This window comes from Lonchura striata, chromosome 2 (genome assembly GCF_050655825.1).
Source record: "Lonchura striata isolate lonStrDom1 chromosome 2, ASM5065582v1, whole genome shotgun sequence".
Classification (NCBI taxonomy): Eukaryota; Metazoa; Chordata; class Aves; order Passeriformes; family Estrildidae; genus Lonchura; species Lonchura striata.
Genome location: NC_140704.1, coordinates 111084334 through 111098794, shown reverse-complemented (window position 1 = coordinate 111098794; position 14461 = coordinate 111084334). Strand labels below are relative to the sequence as shown.

Here is a 14461-nt window from a genome sequence, read left to right as displayed (position 1 = left end):
ATACAAAGAGCATCCACAAATATAAATATATGCTCAGCACGAAGACTGATTATATTTGCTTTTATAGCTGGTTGTCAAGTTAGTTGCTGAGGTAATGGGCTGCACCTCAATTAAAATCTACCTGCCTGCATTGAAACATTTCATGTTTGTGTAAATATTAAACATTTATATGAATATTAAATGCACTTATTTGGAATTGATTCATGTTTACATTTTCCCACTATCTGAATAAAGATTACAAATGGAAAGCAATTTATTTATGCAGAAATTCTGCATGCATCAAACTCATTTGACTACGAGTAGTGGGTAAACCATTCCCATCCATCTTGCAAGGTCTTAACCATGTCCAAGCTCATATCCCAACCATGTAAGGGCAACAGTAAGCACCAGTTCTGTGCTGTACAGTGGGTACTTTGTTCTTGCCTTCCTCGTGGCGTTGTTGGGCCCATAATGTGAAGGACGTGCTGACTTGTTTTACGATGTACCACACCAGGGAATGCAGTGCGTAATTTTCTGTTAGATTTGGAAAAGTGCAGGCTTTATATTAAAGGTTCATTTCTTTTTCATCCTTCAGCTAACTCATTTGCACTGTAATGTACTTTCCTATTCCTCCTCCTGATACTTGCTGCTTTTATACCTATTTTCCAAGCCATATTTTTAGTCTAATCCATACAGCAGTTGTCTAAAATTCCATAGCATTGCTTATTTCTTACCTATAACTCTTAATAAAAAATAGGGCTGTGCCAACCTATTATATCCTTAATAGAATATTCTAATGGTTATTAAATCAATTGACTCTGAATCTCACTTTAATAAATGAGTCAGACAGTATTTTCCAATTACTGTCAGCCGCCACCTTTCCAAAGAGCAGATTATTTTGATTGAACTTTTTAAAGCTGCTCAGCACTTTTTTTTAATTTTTTTTTTTGCTTTTTTTTTTTCTGCCTGAGTAAGAGCAAAGAGCAGCAGCTCTGTTCTGCAGGGAAGGAGAGCCCTTTGGACTGTATCTGACACTCCATTCCATTTCAGACTTATCCCAAATGAAAACGGAAAATGTGACATTTCACTGGCCCTTTATTTATTAATGATATCATATTTTGCACTTCCATAGTACCCTATCAAATTGTTTGCTAAACACAGAGAGCTAGACAGGGGCCACTGCGTAAACAGAGCCTTTTGCATGCTCTTTCCACATCTGGCACCTTTGCAAGATATGCCACATCCTGGCTCTTTCATGCCAGTGGCAGATAAAAGGCTGATTGTGCTTTTAAATTGCCTATGGAGAGCGGAGAACAGGGACAAATCCTTGTTGCCCCATCATTCCACAATGCTGTGTGATCCAGGCAAGTTGTGTGTCAAGAAATATAATCTTAAGCCTTTTCAAAGGCAGATGGCAGTGACTCTGGGTCTTCTGAGTATGGTAGATAGTCTTGGACTCTTCTCCAGCTCCACTGTCTTGGTTGTATTACAAGTCTTAAGGGATAGTAATTAGGTCAGCCTGTTAAAGTAGAAATTAAAAATTAGCACCTCTTCTTCAAAGATGGATAGTCTGAGAAATACAAGCCACACTGTCATGCCCATGCTGATAAGAGTATGTCCATGTTGAAGTTTGGAATGAAAGCTAGCACTCCTGACTCTTTCTGCCAGTTCTGTACCGTTAGTTGTCTTCCTCAAATTTAAATCATGGCTGGTCTCACATTCTTAAATTCAAGGACTGGAACCTTGCCCTTTGTTCCAAGGATGTAACAAAGCTGGTGATGTGCACAAAATTGGTGAAAACAGTGGGACTTAGGAAAAATATTATTCTGTCAGTTATACAAATGCAGTCTTATTTTAAATATGGTCTTTAGCACTTGGAGACTAAAAGCATTTCACTTTTAAGAGAAACTTAGATTCTGCACAAATTGATGTCTCTTGCCTGGGGAAGGTTTTTATCTGCCCCAGGCAAGTGGGTGAGGGGATTTTTCAAATCCTGTTTATAAGCCTTTAGGAAAAACACATTTGCAACATAGAATAATCAAAGTTATTTTGATATTTGTGACCAGGAAGTCACCTTGGATCTGAGTAATATGGGAAATAAAGTAAGGGTCACATTTAATGGGGTTCAGTTCTTCTTGAACAAGTACAATTTCTGTGTAATTAAAATTAATTTTGCTTCAACACTAGGAAGCAAAATTTCTTCCTACTTTTTTCTTCATCAACTAAGGTAATGGAAAAACAAGAAAAAGCCTTCTCTGTCTTCTGTAGCGTCATATAAAAATATTTCTTTTTCAGAGGTCTTTCTTCCTTGGAATGTTTGAAGAACTCCCCATTCCATGTTCCCATGCTCAAGAATGATTAGCATGGTTCATTTACACTTTACCAACAGTAACTCTGTGATGTGAGAATTGTCATTGATTGTTTTCACCTTGCCTTGTGGAAGATCCTGAGATGGAGCTCCGTTTGTCCTAATTGCTTTGACTGTGTGTATCAGCACAAACAGGTGCTTCCTATCTTGTAACTGCCCATTGTGGGGAACTTTCACCATCTCCAAAACTATCTGTTCAGTAATGACCATGGCAAAGATATGCATATAGGAGAAATATTGTGTATCAGTCTGTACAGTCCTCATAACTAATTAGCAAGTTCAGGAAAGAAGAGGCATTTATATAAGATTTGTTGAGCCCTCCTCCTCTTTTCAGGATGCTGTTCTGCAGCTTTGCCTTCAGTTGTGGGTTGCTGCCTGTTGGAAGTACACAGCTTACAACCTGCCTTGGAGGATGTGTCTGTGTCTCTTAGATCTACAGACTGGAGTGTGCCAGGTTCTTTTCCTTCATGCTCCCCTTGGTGGTGCTTGCATAGGCTGTATGTGCCCTCTCTCAGCAGTAGCAAAGGCAGAACACACTGGAAAAGTTTGTCAGTGATGGTGGAAAAAGCCACATCCCAGGCAACTCTTGATAATCCACTAAAATTTTCCCTGCTAATTAAGTAGTTAGCATATATTTGATAAATATTTTAGATTTTTTTAGATTAAGAGTTATAAAAGGTGTTACCTACAAGATGAGAAAGTGTTACTCACCCTTAACCTTCCCTGAAAGTCTTTTGCAAAGAATTTTATCAGCTTTTGTTCCTGACTACCAGTGTATGTGGCTGGGTGGGACGTGTACCCAGTAGCCTGTGCTCTGTTGGCACCATATTCCAGTCTCTCCAGAGAGGCCATGGTGTTCAAAACGGCTGAGATTGACCTGAACCTTTGCCTGAGTTTGTGTTGACAGCTGTCCTCAGTGGATCCAGCTATAAACTGGTGCCTGGTCAGGCAGGCTGGGAGTCAAGTTCTTCTGTCTCATGTAGGTAATAGAGACAGGCACTTCATCAGCAACATTCTGTGGGCAGGGGATTGCCAGGACCACCAACATTTTTCAGCTAACAGAGCAGGCCTTCCATTTCACACCCTCTAAAAGTTCTGCAGCATGTAGAGATATGTGATGATGCTGAACGACAGAGAGTCTCCAGGCAGGTGCAAAGGAGAGCCCTTGATTACAAAAACAAGGCCTTTTAAAGCAGTTAGCCCATTACCAGTTTACATAGTTTTAAGGCACAACAAGCCCAAGTCAACCAACCACCGTGCATCACAATGTGGACACGCGGCAGTCACACAGCACGTCTCTTGCGTCTCTCACATCTCTCACATCCCTCTACCCCTATTCCAGCTGAGTCAGTCTCCTACAGCTCTCTTCTACTTAGCCTAAGAAGCAGGCCTGAGCCATGATTGTACAAGGGTAACAAGGCACTTATTTTCTAAGGCTTTACCTATATGCAACAGAGGTAGTCAGGAACACTGAACACTGCTTTCAGGAAGGATTGGGTAGAAAAGGAAAGGAAGTTTGCAGTTTGCTGTGTCTGTATGGGAGTGATGTAATTTTGTGTAAACCTTTGTCTTTGTTGGGTTTCATCAGTCCCTTTTCATTGTGAAGAGCTCTGACACCTTGTAGAAACCACACAGTGGTAACTTTCAGTAGTCCCACCTGCAGAATGGCCACCACTGCCTGGCTTAGCTCACACGGTCTGATTCCCCCGCTTTGGCTAGAGATGCCATGACTTACGCAAAGGCTAAATTTAGCTTTTGGACTAACAAGAAGTGAAAGCTGGGGGCTACCACTGACATTTTTTTCAATTCTTATAAGTCACTAAGGGTCATTTGGGTCAGGAATGTGCCCCCACTCAGCCACAGAAGCACCATGTTGTGCTGTCTTTACACCAGTGGAAAGGATTGTCATATGGGATGTGCTCCCCGTGTCCTTCGCAAATGCCTGTCACCAGGGTCACTCACGGGCACTGCAGGCAGCGCTGTGTCCAGCAGGAGGTTGGCAGCCTGGCATTTAGATGTTCGGCATGGGCAGGGCGCTCCCCTCAATCGCCCCTTCCCAGCTGAGCAATGGCAGGGAGCTGCGCCAGTCGCCAAGCACTCCATTCCCGCTTGTTTTTTAATAATCAGATACAGTATTTACCTGCGAGATCAATGCTACCCGTGTAGCACACCGGTGACATACAGAAGGACCTTTTCTAAGCGGCGCTGTGGGAATTGAGGCCTCTGCAGCAGGGCTGGAAGCCACTTCTTACCTAGCAACTGTTTCTAAGTAGGACAGCCGCTGACTGCCCTCATGGCAGAGTGGATGAATCCTGCAGCACCCTCAGGAAGGGAACCTGGTGCCAGGCACCAGCCGGCCTTGGAGGACAATGGGAGGAAGCAGAGGAACAAGCGACGGGGAGCGGGAAGGGTTTTAAAGCCACAGGACGTGGAAGGGAAAGCTGCGTCAGAAGGCGCATGGGGACTTCTCTGGGCTGTTCGGAGGAGAAATGCAAATAAAGAGGGGAAAAAATCCAGGATTGTCAGAAAGGGAGGTTTGAAATCCTGCAGCTTGCAAAAGGTTTCATGTATGCCCACAGGACTGGGAACATGTAGTAGGAGTGATGTGAGGGTATAAACTACACACCCTTCTCACACTGGTTACAAGAAACTCCACCTCAGCCAGAGTGCCAAAAACAGCATTCACAGCTCTTACCCGTGGTAGACAGGATGATGTGTGATCAGCATTAAATTCCTCACGTGCTGTTTTGCAAATGTACTTGGTCGTGACTGGGTGGCTCTGCTAAGAAATGATGTTTCAGGTCATAGTCATAATTTCCTACTGAAAGCTAATGCTCTGCATTCCTGCGTAGTGCTAATTATAAGTGGAAAACCTGTGCTTTTAATGCCCAGTCAAGCTTTGGATATTCTGAAACATTCTGGGTAAGAAAACACTTCAGCAATTGTAGGTGCTGAGGGGCATCCAGTTTCCTGAGCTTAGGAAAACAAAAAGCTGCTCCAGTTCACGGATTGTGTTGGACTTTCTCTTTGTAAGGTCTGTGGTGAATTTCAATTTTCCTTTGATTTCTCCTGCAGATGAAGGACTGAACCATGAATGCAAACTCTGCAATCAGACATTCGACTCTCCTGCCAAACTTCAGTGCCACCTGATAGAGCACAGCTTTGAAGGCATGGGGGGCACCTTCAAATGTCCCGTGTGCTTTACAGGTAGGAGCCCATCACTGCTTGTCCCAGTCATGCCCTTAGCTTGACCTTGCAGAACTCCCTGAAAAAATGTGTTGTGTGCTGGCTTTAGGTCAGCTTTAGGAGGGAACATTACATTTTGCTCATTAATAATATTGATTAGAAATCGTTTAGAAAGCTGAGCTCCTTGGAAGGTCAGTCATCCATCTGTAAGAAGTGCATTTCAAGCTCTTCTATCGGAAGTTTGAGTTTTTTATAATTACAGAAGTGATAGTCTGTTACCTTCCATGGGATCATGTTCATTACTTCCATGTTTCAAACCTGCCAAGGTTAAAACTGTCCATAAATTTGTGCTTTAAAGCTACAGATGCTTCATCTAAACCCGTAAAACTCAGAGCAGAATTTCCCAGGCATAGCCTATGCAGCAGCATTCTCCTCTGATGGGCTAAGAAAGCCAACATGCATGTGTTTGTTGGCTTGTGGTGAGAAGAAACACCCTTGTAACGTGCTTTAGAAAGCAAACCATGCTGTCTTGCCACAAGTCAAGCTCTGCTCTCCCCTGACACAAGTCCAAGTGTGGAATAATCCTCCCCAAGTCAGTGCTGTTATTCAGTAGTAAAACCCAAGTGAGAAAATAACTTGACCCAGTAGGGCTAAGCACTGCAGTGTTTGGGCCATAATGAAGAACAGAAAAATGCTGTTGTTGGAAATAAAAACACATTAAAAGGATGCCTACTGGGTTGTTGTGAGTTTTTTTAAGGACTTCCTAATAGAACGTTTCATAAAATGATAACCTAAAACATGAGTGTTACTATGTAGCTTGCATTCCCAATTTTGCTTTAAAAGATGAAAATCAAAGATAATCACAAACATGACAAAACACACTTTGGGTATTCACACATCAATGGCATGCTAATTCTGGAAGCCATTCAAGGTTTCTGTTTTCCATTAATGGAAGTGAAGGATTTTCATTGATAAGCAAATAAACCCTTTAATACCTTCATTTTACTCCTCTTTGTTTGGCAGCTCCACGCCCAGTGAAACCTAGGCGAGTGCTACCAAGGAAAATTAAATTTGAATTTTTCATCTTTCAGATACAGTGGCTGGTGATGATTATTACCTCTCTGTGTTCAGGTTTTGCACATTTCTGTGGGTTATAACATTTAAAAAGTACATAGTTCCTCTTCACTGCACAGCTTGTCTGAGAATGGGTAGTAGCACCACAAACAATTTGTCTGTAAAGTGTCTGTTTTCAATAATTCTTTCAGTTAGGCATTCGATCAAGTTTTTAGTTTTACTATTTATTCTACCAGTTTTTTTCCTGGTTTTTGTTTACACATTATGGTGTGATCTTTTTGTCGGTGTAATGTCATGGATCTTCTGTTTCCATGTTCGGGGTGTTGTAAATGCAACATAAAAACTTGCATATGTAAAGAGTACCCACTGAGGGTTCTCCATGTGACCAAGATGCCTGATAAAACTAATCCTTCCATTTCTGAGCCAGTAGCCTTGTGAAATTTGTTAAAGAGTTAAGATAAGTCGATTCCAATCTGTGTGAAATACTTCTTGCTTTTTGCTGATGGGGTAAATAGACAGTGAGCATTAATCACAAACAATGATGCTTTATTAGCAATATGCCATTAAATTACTTCAGCACATCTTGCTAGAATATTCACAAGAAGTAAAAATCACCAATATAAGTTTTATATGGAAAATGGAATCTGATCTTTTTTTTCCCAGGGTAATGAGAAATGTGATTAAAATGTATGACTCAGAAGAACAATAATCTGATGTTTTTTGTTGCCTTGCAATTAGAATAATTTTAATGATTAGGAGTGGATTCAAAGTCAAATGCCAGCATCTTTAATAAATCCTTTCCCTGCCTATACAGATTAATATTGTAGATGCAAACTTTTTTTAGGTCACAGTGCACCAGGCATCCATCAGAAGTCAGTGCTGCCAACCCAAACACTGCCTCTGGCATATACAATTTAATTATTAATAGTATGTCTCCTAGGTAAACTGTTACACAGTCTTAGGGCCTTGTTTTGTAGTCATTAAAATTGAACATGTTTATATTATTGAAACCCTTGCATTCAGTGTGTAGGCAGAGTTGATCTTAAAGTATCCAAAGAGAATTTACCTGCAGTTCTGTTTCACATTTATAGACATTGCCCCAGTATAGCTGTGGGATATAATTTTTAACATTAACACATTTAAATACAGAGCTGTTTGTTAGCTTTAACTTTAGGTACACAGAGTAAACATGACTTTGGCATCTGTGCTTTTCAAACCTGTTGGTTGCCAGGAAATAACTTTTGTGTGTGTTCAATCAAAGTGCAGTAAGGATGCAGTAAGGATGAAGAAATAATTCTGAACAGGAAATGGCATTCTCAGATACTTTATAGTTGAAATCTTCATTGGTTATCCTGACAGAGTCTTTTTTTTTTTCCTTGGTCAGTTGTTGGGTTTTTTCCTTACACCAGGGATCGGTTTAAATTCATTTGTTTTAGAGGAGGCCTCACACTTTGTAGATGAAAGACATTCATTGGTATGCATTATAGCAACAGTGTAAGGTGAAGTCTGAATGCACTTGCCTAATTTTATGTCCTGGAATTCCTCTATTTTATTGGGAGATTGTTTATAAAAAACTCTTCACTTACAATATGAAATAATGAAAAGCTTGTTCTTTGTCTAATATTTCAGTGTTTGTCCAAGCAAACAAGTTGCAGCAGCATATTTTCTCAGCCCATGGACAAGAGGACAAGATCTATGACTGCACACAGTGTCCACAGAAGTTCTTCTTCCAAACAGAGCTGCAGGTACCACACTTGTTACCTGGGGGTTATAAAAGCATTATGTATTTGATAGCTGAGTTCAAAGCTGTACTTGCCATGACCTCCTCTGATACTTGGTTATCATCAGGATGGGAATTACAGAAGGTCAAGAGAAATTGCAGGTGATTCAACCCATGCTGCTTCAAAAAGATGCTGCCAGAAAGACACCTGGTACAGAGCTGAATTCCAGGATTCTTGCACTGTAGGTTATTGCAGCTCAAGGTATTCTCTAGGAGAAAGAAATGGGCATCCTATTTTTCTGCTTGATAGCCATAAAATGTTCAGTAAACCAGTGAAATGGAAAATAAATGTATTCTTTTGTCTTTAAATGTGAAAAGCTATGCACTGAAGTAGGAATGTAGTGATGGCAGAGAGGGGAAGTAGACAATTTCTCTTTTGACTTAATGGAGAATAAAAATAGGGACAAATTAACGTCTTTGTGGGCTGTTGTCAGATTTGTTATGATACTGTTTATTAATGGTAAACAAAAGGAGAGAAGAAAGAAAGAAAGAAAGAAAGAAAGAAAGAAAGAAAGAAAGAAAGAAAGAAAGAAAGAAAGAAAGAAAGAAAGAAAGAAAGAAAGAAAGAAAGAAAGAAAGAAAGAAAGAAAGAAAGAAAGAAAGAAAGAAAGAAAGAGGAGGAAAGAAAGAGAGAGAGGGAGGGTGGGAGGGAGGAAAGAAGGAAGGAAGGAAGGAAGGAAGGAGCAGGAATTCACACACAGTTATGAAAAGAAAGAAACAGGAACACAAAGCAAAAATTACTTTTAACAGTAGAATTAGGACTGGATTTTGAAAAGTGGAATAGATAACTGAATTATGAGGATGCAAAGTGTAATTATGATGTGTACAATCACCTAACAAGTCTATCCCATCTAAAATACGCTTTCATTTCAAAATACATGGGCTCCCAAGCAACTGCCTTCTTTTTTTTTTGTTGTTGTAGTAAACAAACAACATGTTTTTCCACTCAAAATTTATTCCTGCCCAAGAGTAAGAAAAAGATTTAGCTCTTTCCATCTAAGCCTCATTCATTGAAACTTCAACATAACTGAGGCACCTAGTGAAGGGCACAAAAGGGCATCACTACAGGAACTGCTCTACATAGGCTAGATGACAATGTGTTGGTGGTTGCATGCTGCAGAAGGCTCTTACTAGACCCCATCTTGGCATCCTTTGCATTATGTTTTAAAAAAATGCAATGCACTCATGCCATTTGCATTTATTTGTTTGGATCACTGTCTTCTGGCTCTTACCTCCATTTATCTACCCAGGCTGGTGGAAGGGTAGCAAAGCACTCAGGCAGAGCAATAGGTACTGAGCTTTAGGGTCTGATTTTGCTGAAAATACATTGATCTCCAGCCCACTCTCATTTAAAACCTATACTAGGAGGCATTGCTTTGTTCAGGTTATCTGCCACCAAAAGCACTGGAATCTTTGGCAACTGTCCTCCAGGTTATGCTTCTCTGTCCTTTCACATTGCCTTGGTTTGTGTTGAGGCTTGCAGCATAGCTGTATGTTTATTCTATCAAGAGCAGTTCCATACTTTTTAAATTAAGTGTACATCTAACGTTCTTCTCCCATGCACAGGACACACTGATCATGTCAGATTAGAAGGTAGGGTCAGCACTCCATGGTTGTTGGGTGGAAACATGAACAAAGTAGAGCAGGGCAGAATGCAATAACATGGAAGTCTTATCCACATGTATGGTTCAGCTGATAATTAAAGGGAATTAATTCAAGCATACAGAAAATATATGCATTACAATGGTGCTTAATTTGGTGTTTGGCCCAGTGTGATTCTTCACTTAGCATTTCCAGGCTCCTGTTCAGAAAGAGTAGCCTACAGGGACCTAAGAATCCCCTCATCTACTTTCTCAATACAAAAATCAAGTAGGACTCCCTTTAGAAGTTCCCATTATTTCACTCCAGATGCTTGCTAAGTATGCAACGCAGTCCCACAGGACCACATTCCGGTGAGAACAGAGAACAAATGCCCAGTCCTGAAAATCAAACCTTCAATGTATTGCTCAACCTTCAAGTTGAAATAATGAAATTTTACAGGAATTTGCTCTTTGTTTTAAGATCCTTTTGACACTTCCTTTGTGTTCCGTACACTGCCTTTAAATGCCTTTGTGCTCAATAGCTACAGAACCAGCTTTAAACTTTTTTGGATACTACCTGCATATGGAGGAAGCAAATGGAAACCTTCTGTAACAGTTAGAAGTTTATGCTTTAAGAGTGTTTCAAGTTGTGATTTTTTGTACTTACTTACAAGGCTATATGGTGTATTTATACTTCTGAAATGGAGTTGAAAAAGTGTGTCCTTAAAAGTGTTTATTCTTTAGAATAGAAAGCTTTTAATAAGACATGCTTAACACAATAAGGGCTTTTTGTAAATAAGCCTGTACAAATAAGAAAGATGAAAGGTAGATGCATTTATAGGGTGCCTAGATTTCCCCCAAAATAATAAAATCTTCTAATTGACCTGGACCATTCAGTTCTCTATAGAGGATGGATATAACTAAAACAATGATCTCCATTAATTATCCATAATACAGATTTTTTAATTTATAAGGAAGTAAATAAACTTATCACTATTTTATAATTGAATTTCATTCATGATAAAGGAAATTGTACCTATTAAGATTTTTTTCTTGCCCACATGCTCTTTCCAGTGCCTGCTCCTTTTTGCCTTAGTTTTATTGGACATAGGCTTAGATGTTTGCTCTGATGTTTGTACTTCTCTTGTCTCTGATAAGGAGTAACCATTTCTTTCCTATTTCCAGTGCCAGTATTAATTCCACAGAATCAGAATGATTTGGGTTGGAAGGGACATTAAAGATCATCTAGTCCCAACCCCCTGCTATGGGCAAGGACAGCTTCCACAAGACCAGGTTGTTCAAAGCCCCATCCAACCTGGCCAGGGACACAACATATTGTAGTATTTCAGGGGAGGAATGAGGTACCCTTGTGGGGTGTTACCCAAAGTGAATGAATTAATTAATTCACTTTAGTTTTATGCAGATGTTGCTGGATCAGTGAGATGCTGATATCCAATAGAACTGATGAATAATTGTACACTTTTTCCAGTGTTTTATCAGTGATGATATTTAATTTTCAATATGATGCTAGCCAAGATTACATTATCTCAGCACCATTTTGCCCAATATAAAAATGAAAACTCTTTTTGGTGAATTAGGACATTTCCTTAACTTCTTGTGACTAATAATTAGTTGCCCCTGGGGTAGTTAAATGTCCCCACTTTAGAAACATGAAAACTAGGGCAAGAAATAATTGGATCAGCAGTTGCTTCTCATCCTGTTCAAAAGGGACCTGGCCTCAGTGATTCACGCCCTTGCTGCTTCCCATCTGGACTCGATCAGCACAGAATACCTGGGCATGGAGCCATCAGCCTGTAGGATGTTCCAGCTAATACAGAGAGCTGCAGCACTGGCCCTCAGTAGCAAAGGAGACCAGGAGCATATTCAATCAGCTCTCTTGCTGTCTATACTGCCTTCCTACATGTTTGTCCAGTTGTGTTCTAAGACTCAGTCCTTAATTTTCTTGGTGGACTGGCTCAAGCATATCTCAGAGATGACCTGAGAAGTTCTTCTCATTTGAAAACAATGTGGTAGTTGACAAAGTTCTGCTTTGTGAGCAGTTCTAGCAAAGAGCTGGACATTTTTCCTCAGAAGCTAGAACTTCCTCACAGACTGGCCCATGAGAGCATGGAACAAATTTCCACAGCAGTTAAGTATCACAACACATGTCCTTGCCTTAGGTTTTTAAGAGCAGGACGCACCTACATGTACCAAAGGCTCCCTTCTCTCATACAAACGTATACCTGTATGTAGATTTCTAAACCTTCCCCAAAATCCCAACCCACAGCAACAGAACTCTACCAAAACACACAGCTCGTTCCCCAGGGAAGGGATGAAAGAAAGAATGAAGCACTTATAGCAGATGTTACTCATGTCGCTTCAAACAGCAGGAGAACATTCTTAGCTCCCAGTACAAGCTGCTGAAACAAAGCAAGACAGAGGTAGTATAGAAGAGTCTGTGGAAGTTTTATGTAGCTTAATGTGAGTCCTTCTCTGGATTTTCAGTTTTACCATTTTCTTGCTCCAAGGTTAGCACTGTTGAAACTATTCCTCTAGTTTCCTCCTCACTTCTTTAAGGGTTAAACTTTCCAAAGATCTCAGCATTGAAAAATGCTCCCAAAAACTCAACATTTTAAAACAGCCTTTAAAATACCCTTGACCTGAGCTGGAGCAGAACTAAGCAAGCTCTAGGCTATTTCAAGAACTAAAGGCTTGACTGAGACCTTTAGTGGAGACAGTGGCAGAGCTGGGATTCAAACACTATGTTCCCTCATTTGGGGGTCAGCTAGAGAAAACTGCTAATTAACCTGGGCTGGGGTTGTCTCCTTGTAGCAGAGGCCTTCTGGGGCTAGCTGGGAAAGAGGTTGGTGTAGGAATAGCATCAGCCATAGCAGCAGCAGCACAGTTATCTCCATCTAGGATTGTGTTGTCAAGGCCCCTCCAGTAGTTGAGTCTGTGTACCATGTAGGTCCCAACAGCATGGGAGACTGTGAATTATTTATGCTCTTTACACAAAAACAGGCACAAAACTTTTAAACCTGCAGGATGTTTTTCCACAAAGAAAAGGCCTCAAAGCATTTTTTTTAAGTGAAATTGGAGATTAGTTTTGGCATTTCTAGGTCCCCAAGCTCTTAGGGTGAGGAGTGGAACATAGATGCTGGCTTTCTAGGCCCCAAAGGCCAGGAGCCAGCAGGGAATAACTTTGTCAGCTCTTCTTAAAAAGAAGCCTACCTGGAATCCAATTAACAGTCAAAGCTTTAGGCCAGCATTTTCAAACTCAGTGGCCTATTTCTGAGAGGGTGCTGAGCACCTCCAGCTGCAGATAAGGCCAGGGCAAGATGCTGGTGCTGAGTACATCAGGAAATCAGGTCAAAAATGCCTGAAGTTAGGAACCTTGATAAAAGCATAGGTGTTGAGCAGCCATAGCCTCATTTAAAGTTTCAACAAAATACTTTTGATGCCTAAATACAGGCACACATTCATTAATGTAGGCCCTAGTCCTTAGCAGGCAGTCAGGCTGCTTTTCTCAGAGCAAATGCCTGAGTCAGAAGAGCTGGATTCATTTGTAAGGTCAGGTATTAACTTGCTCCACATCACCATGAATGCTCTCCATCTTGTGTGTGAGGATGATGATAATATGTGTTCCAGAGATCCTAGGATTGTAATTAATGTTTGTATTAGGGGACTAAACTGAGCTGCATGCATTGCAAGTTTGCTTTTTTTCCTGAGCCCTTACTGTTCATTCTGTTTCAGATCGATATGTGTGCACCAGTATGTGCATTATCTTTCAATGTCTTTCAAGATTTAAAAAATTCAGACTTGTGTTCTTGAGATTTAAGACTTTTTCCCCCTAGAAGGGAGAATTATTTTCTTTGCAAATTTTCTCAAAAAGGCAATCAAGAGAACTAAGGTGGAGGCACTCATGCATTACCTCTTTAAGGACATACCTTCTAAGTGTTTCCCCTGCAAGTTTTTTGCTTCAATGTCAAACAAAGTTTAAATACAAAAAGAAATTCTTTGAATTCCCTTCCAGTGCCCCTTCCCTCCTGGGGACTGAGGGGTGTTATGGCCACATTAGGTTTTCATGCAGTAATTCTTTTCTAAATAAGAAATTTCCAGGTTTGGAGCTTGTGAGTTCACCTGCCTTTGATTGGCCTATTCAAATGTAAACATTCCCTGTGGGTACTTCATTAGTTCATGAATATTTATAGCACATTGCAAAGCCCACCAAGCCCAAAGAGCCAGAATTTTTCAGGGACCATTTTGATTTCAATAAATAGTGCTTGTCAAAGATGAGCTTAATATTAATGTGTCTTATTTGTCTCTGCATACTTAATATATGAGTAACTGTACATACATAGTCAGCCTGTGAAATTTTCTATAATGTTTCTGTAAATAAGGAGGAAACAATGTGTTCGCAACATCCCTTATACATTCTCTGTGAGTACATTCCTTAAATTTCTGGAGCAATTGAATCACAATTATGGGTTTGTT

The 14461-nt window shown here is 40.3% G+C and overlaps 1 protein-coding gene across 21 annotated transcripts in view; it reads left to right on the top strand.

Annotated features, from left to right (window-relative positions):
- Positions 1–14461, top strand: part of ZNF521 (zinc finger protein 521) — a 229754-nt gene that overhangs the window by 195393 nt on the left and 19900 nt on the right. For all 21 annotated transcript variants that reach the window (XR_014952880.1, XM_085572027.1, XM_085572019.1 and 18 more), the window contains 2 exons: positions 5423–5554; positions 8237–8352. Coding sequence is in view for 20 of the 21 variants with exons in the window: in XM_085572027.1 (XP_085428153.1) it covers positions 5423–5554; positions 8237–8352 (248 nt within the window). In the remaining variant the exon portion in view is untranslated. The remainder of the gene's footprint in view (positions 1–5422; positions 5555–8236; positions 8353–14461) is intronic.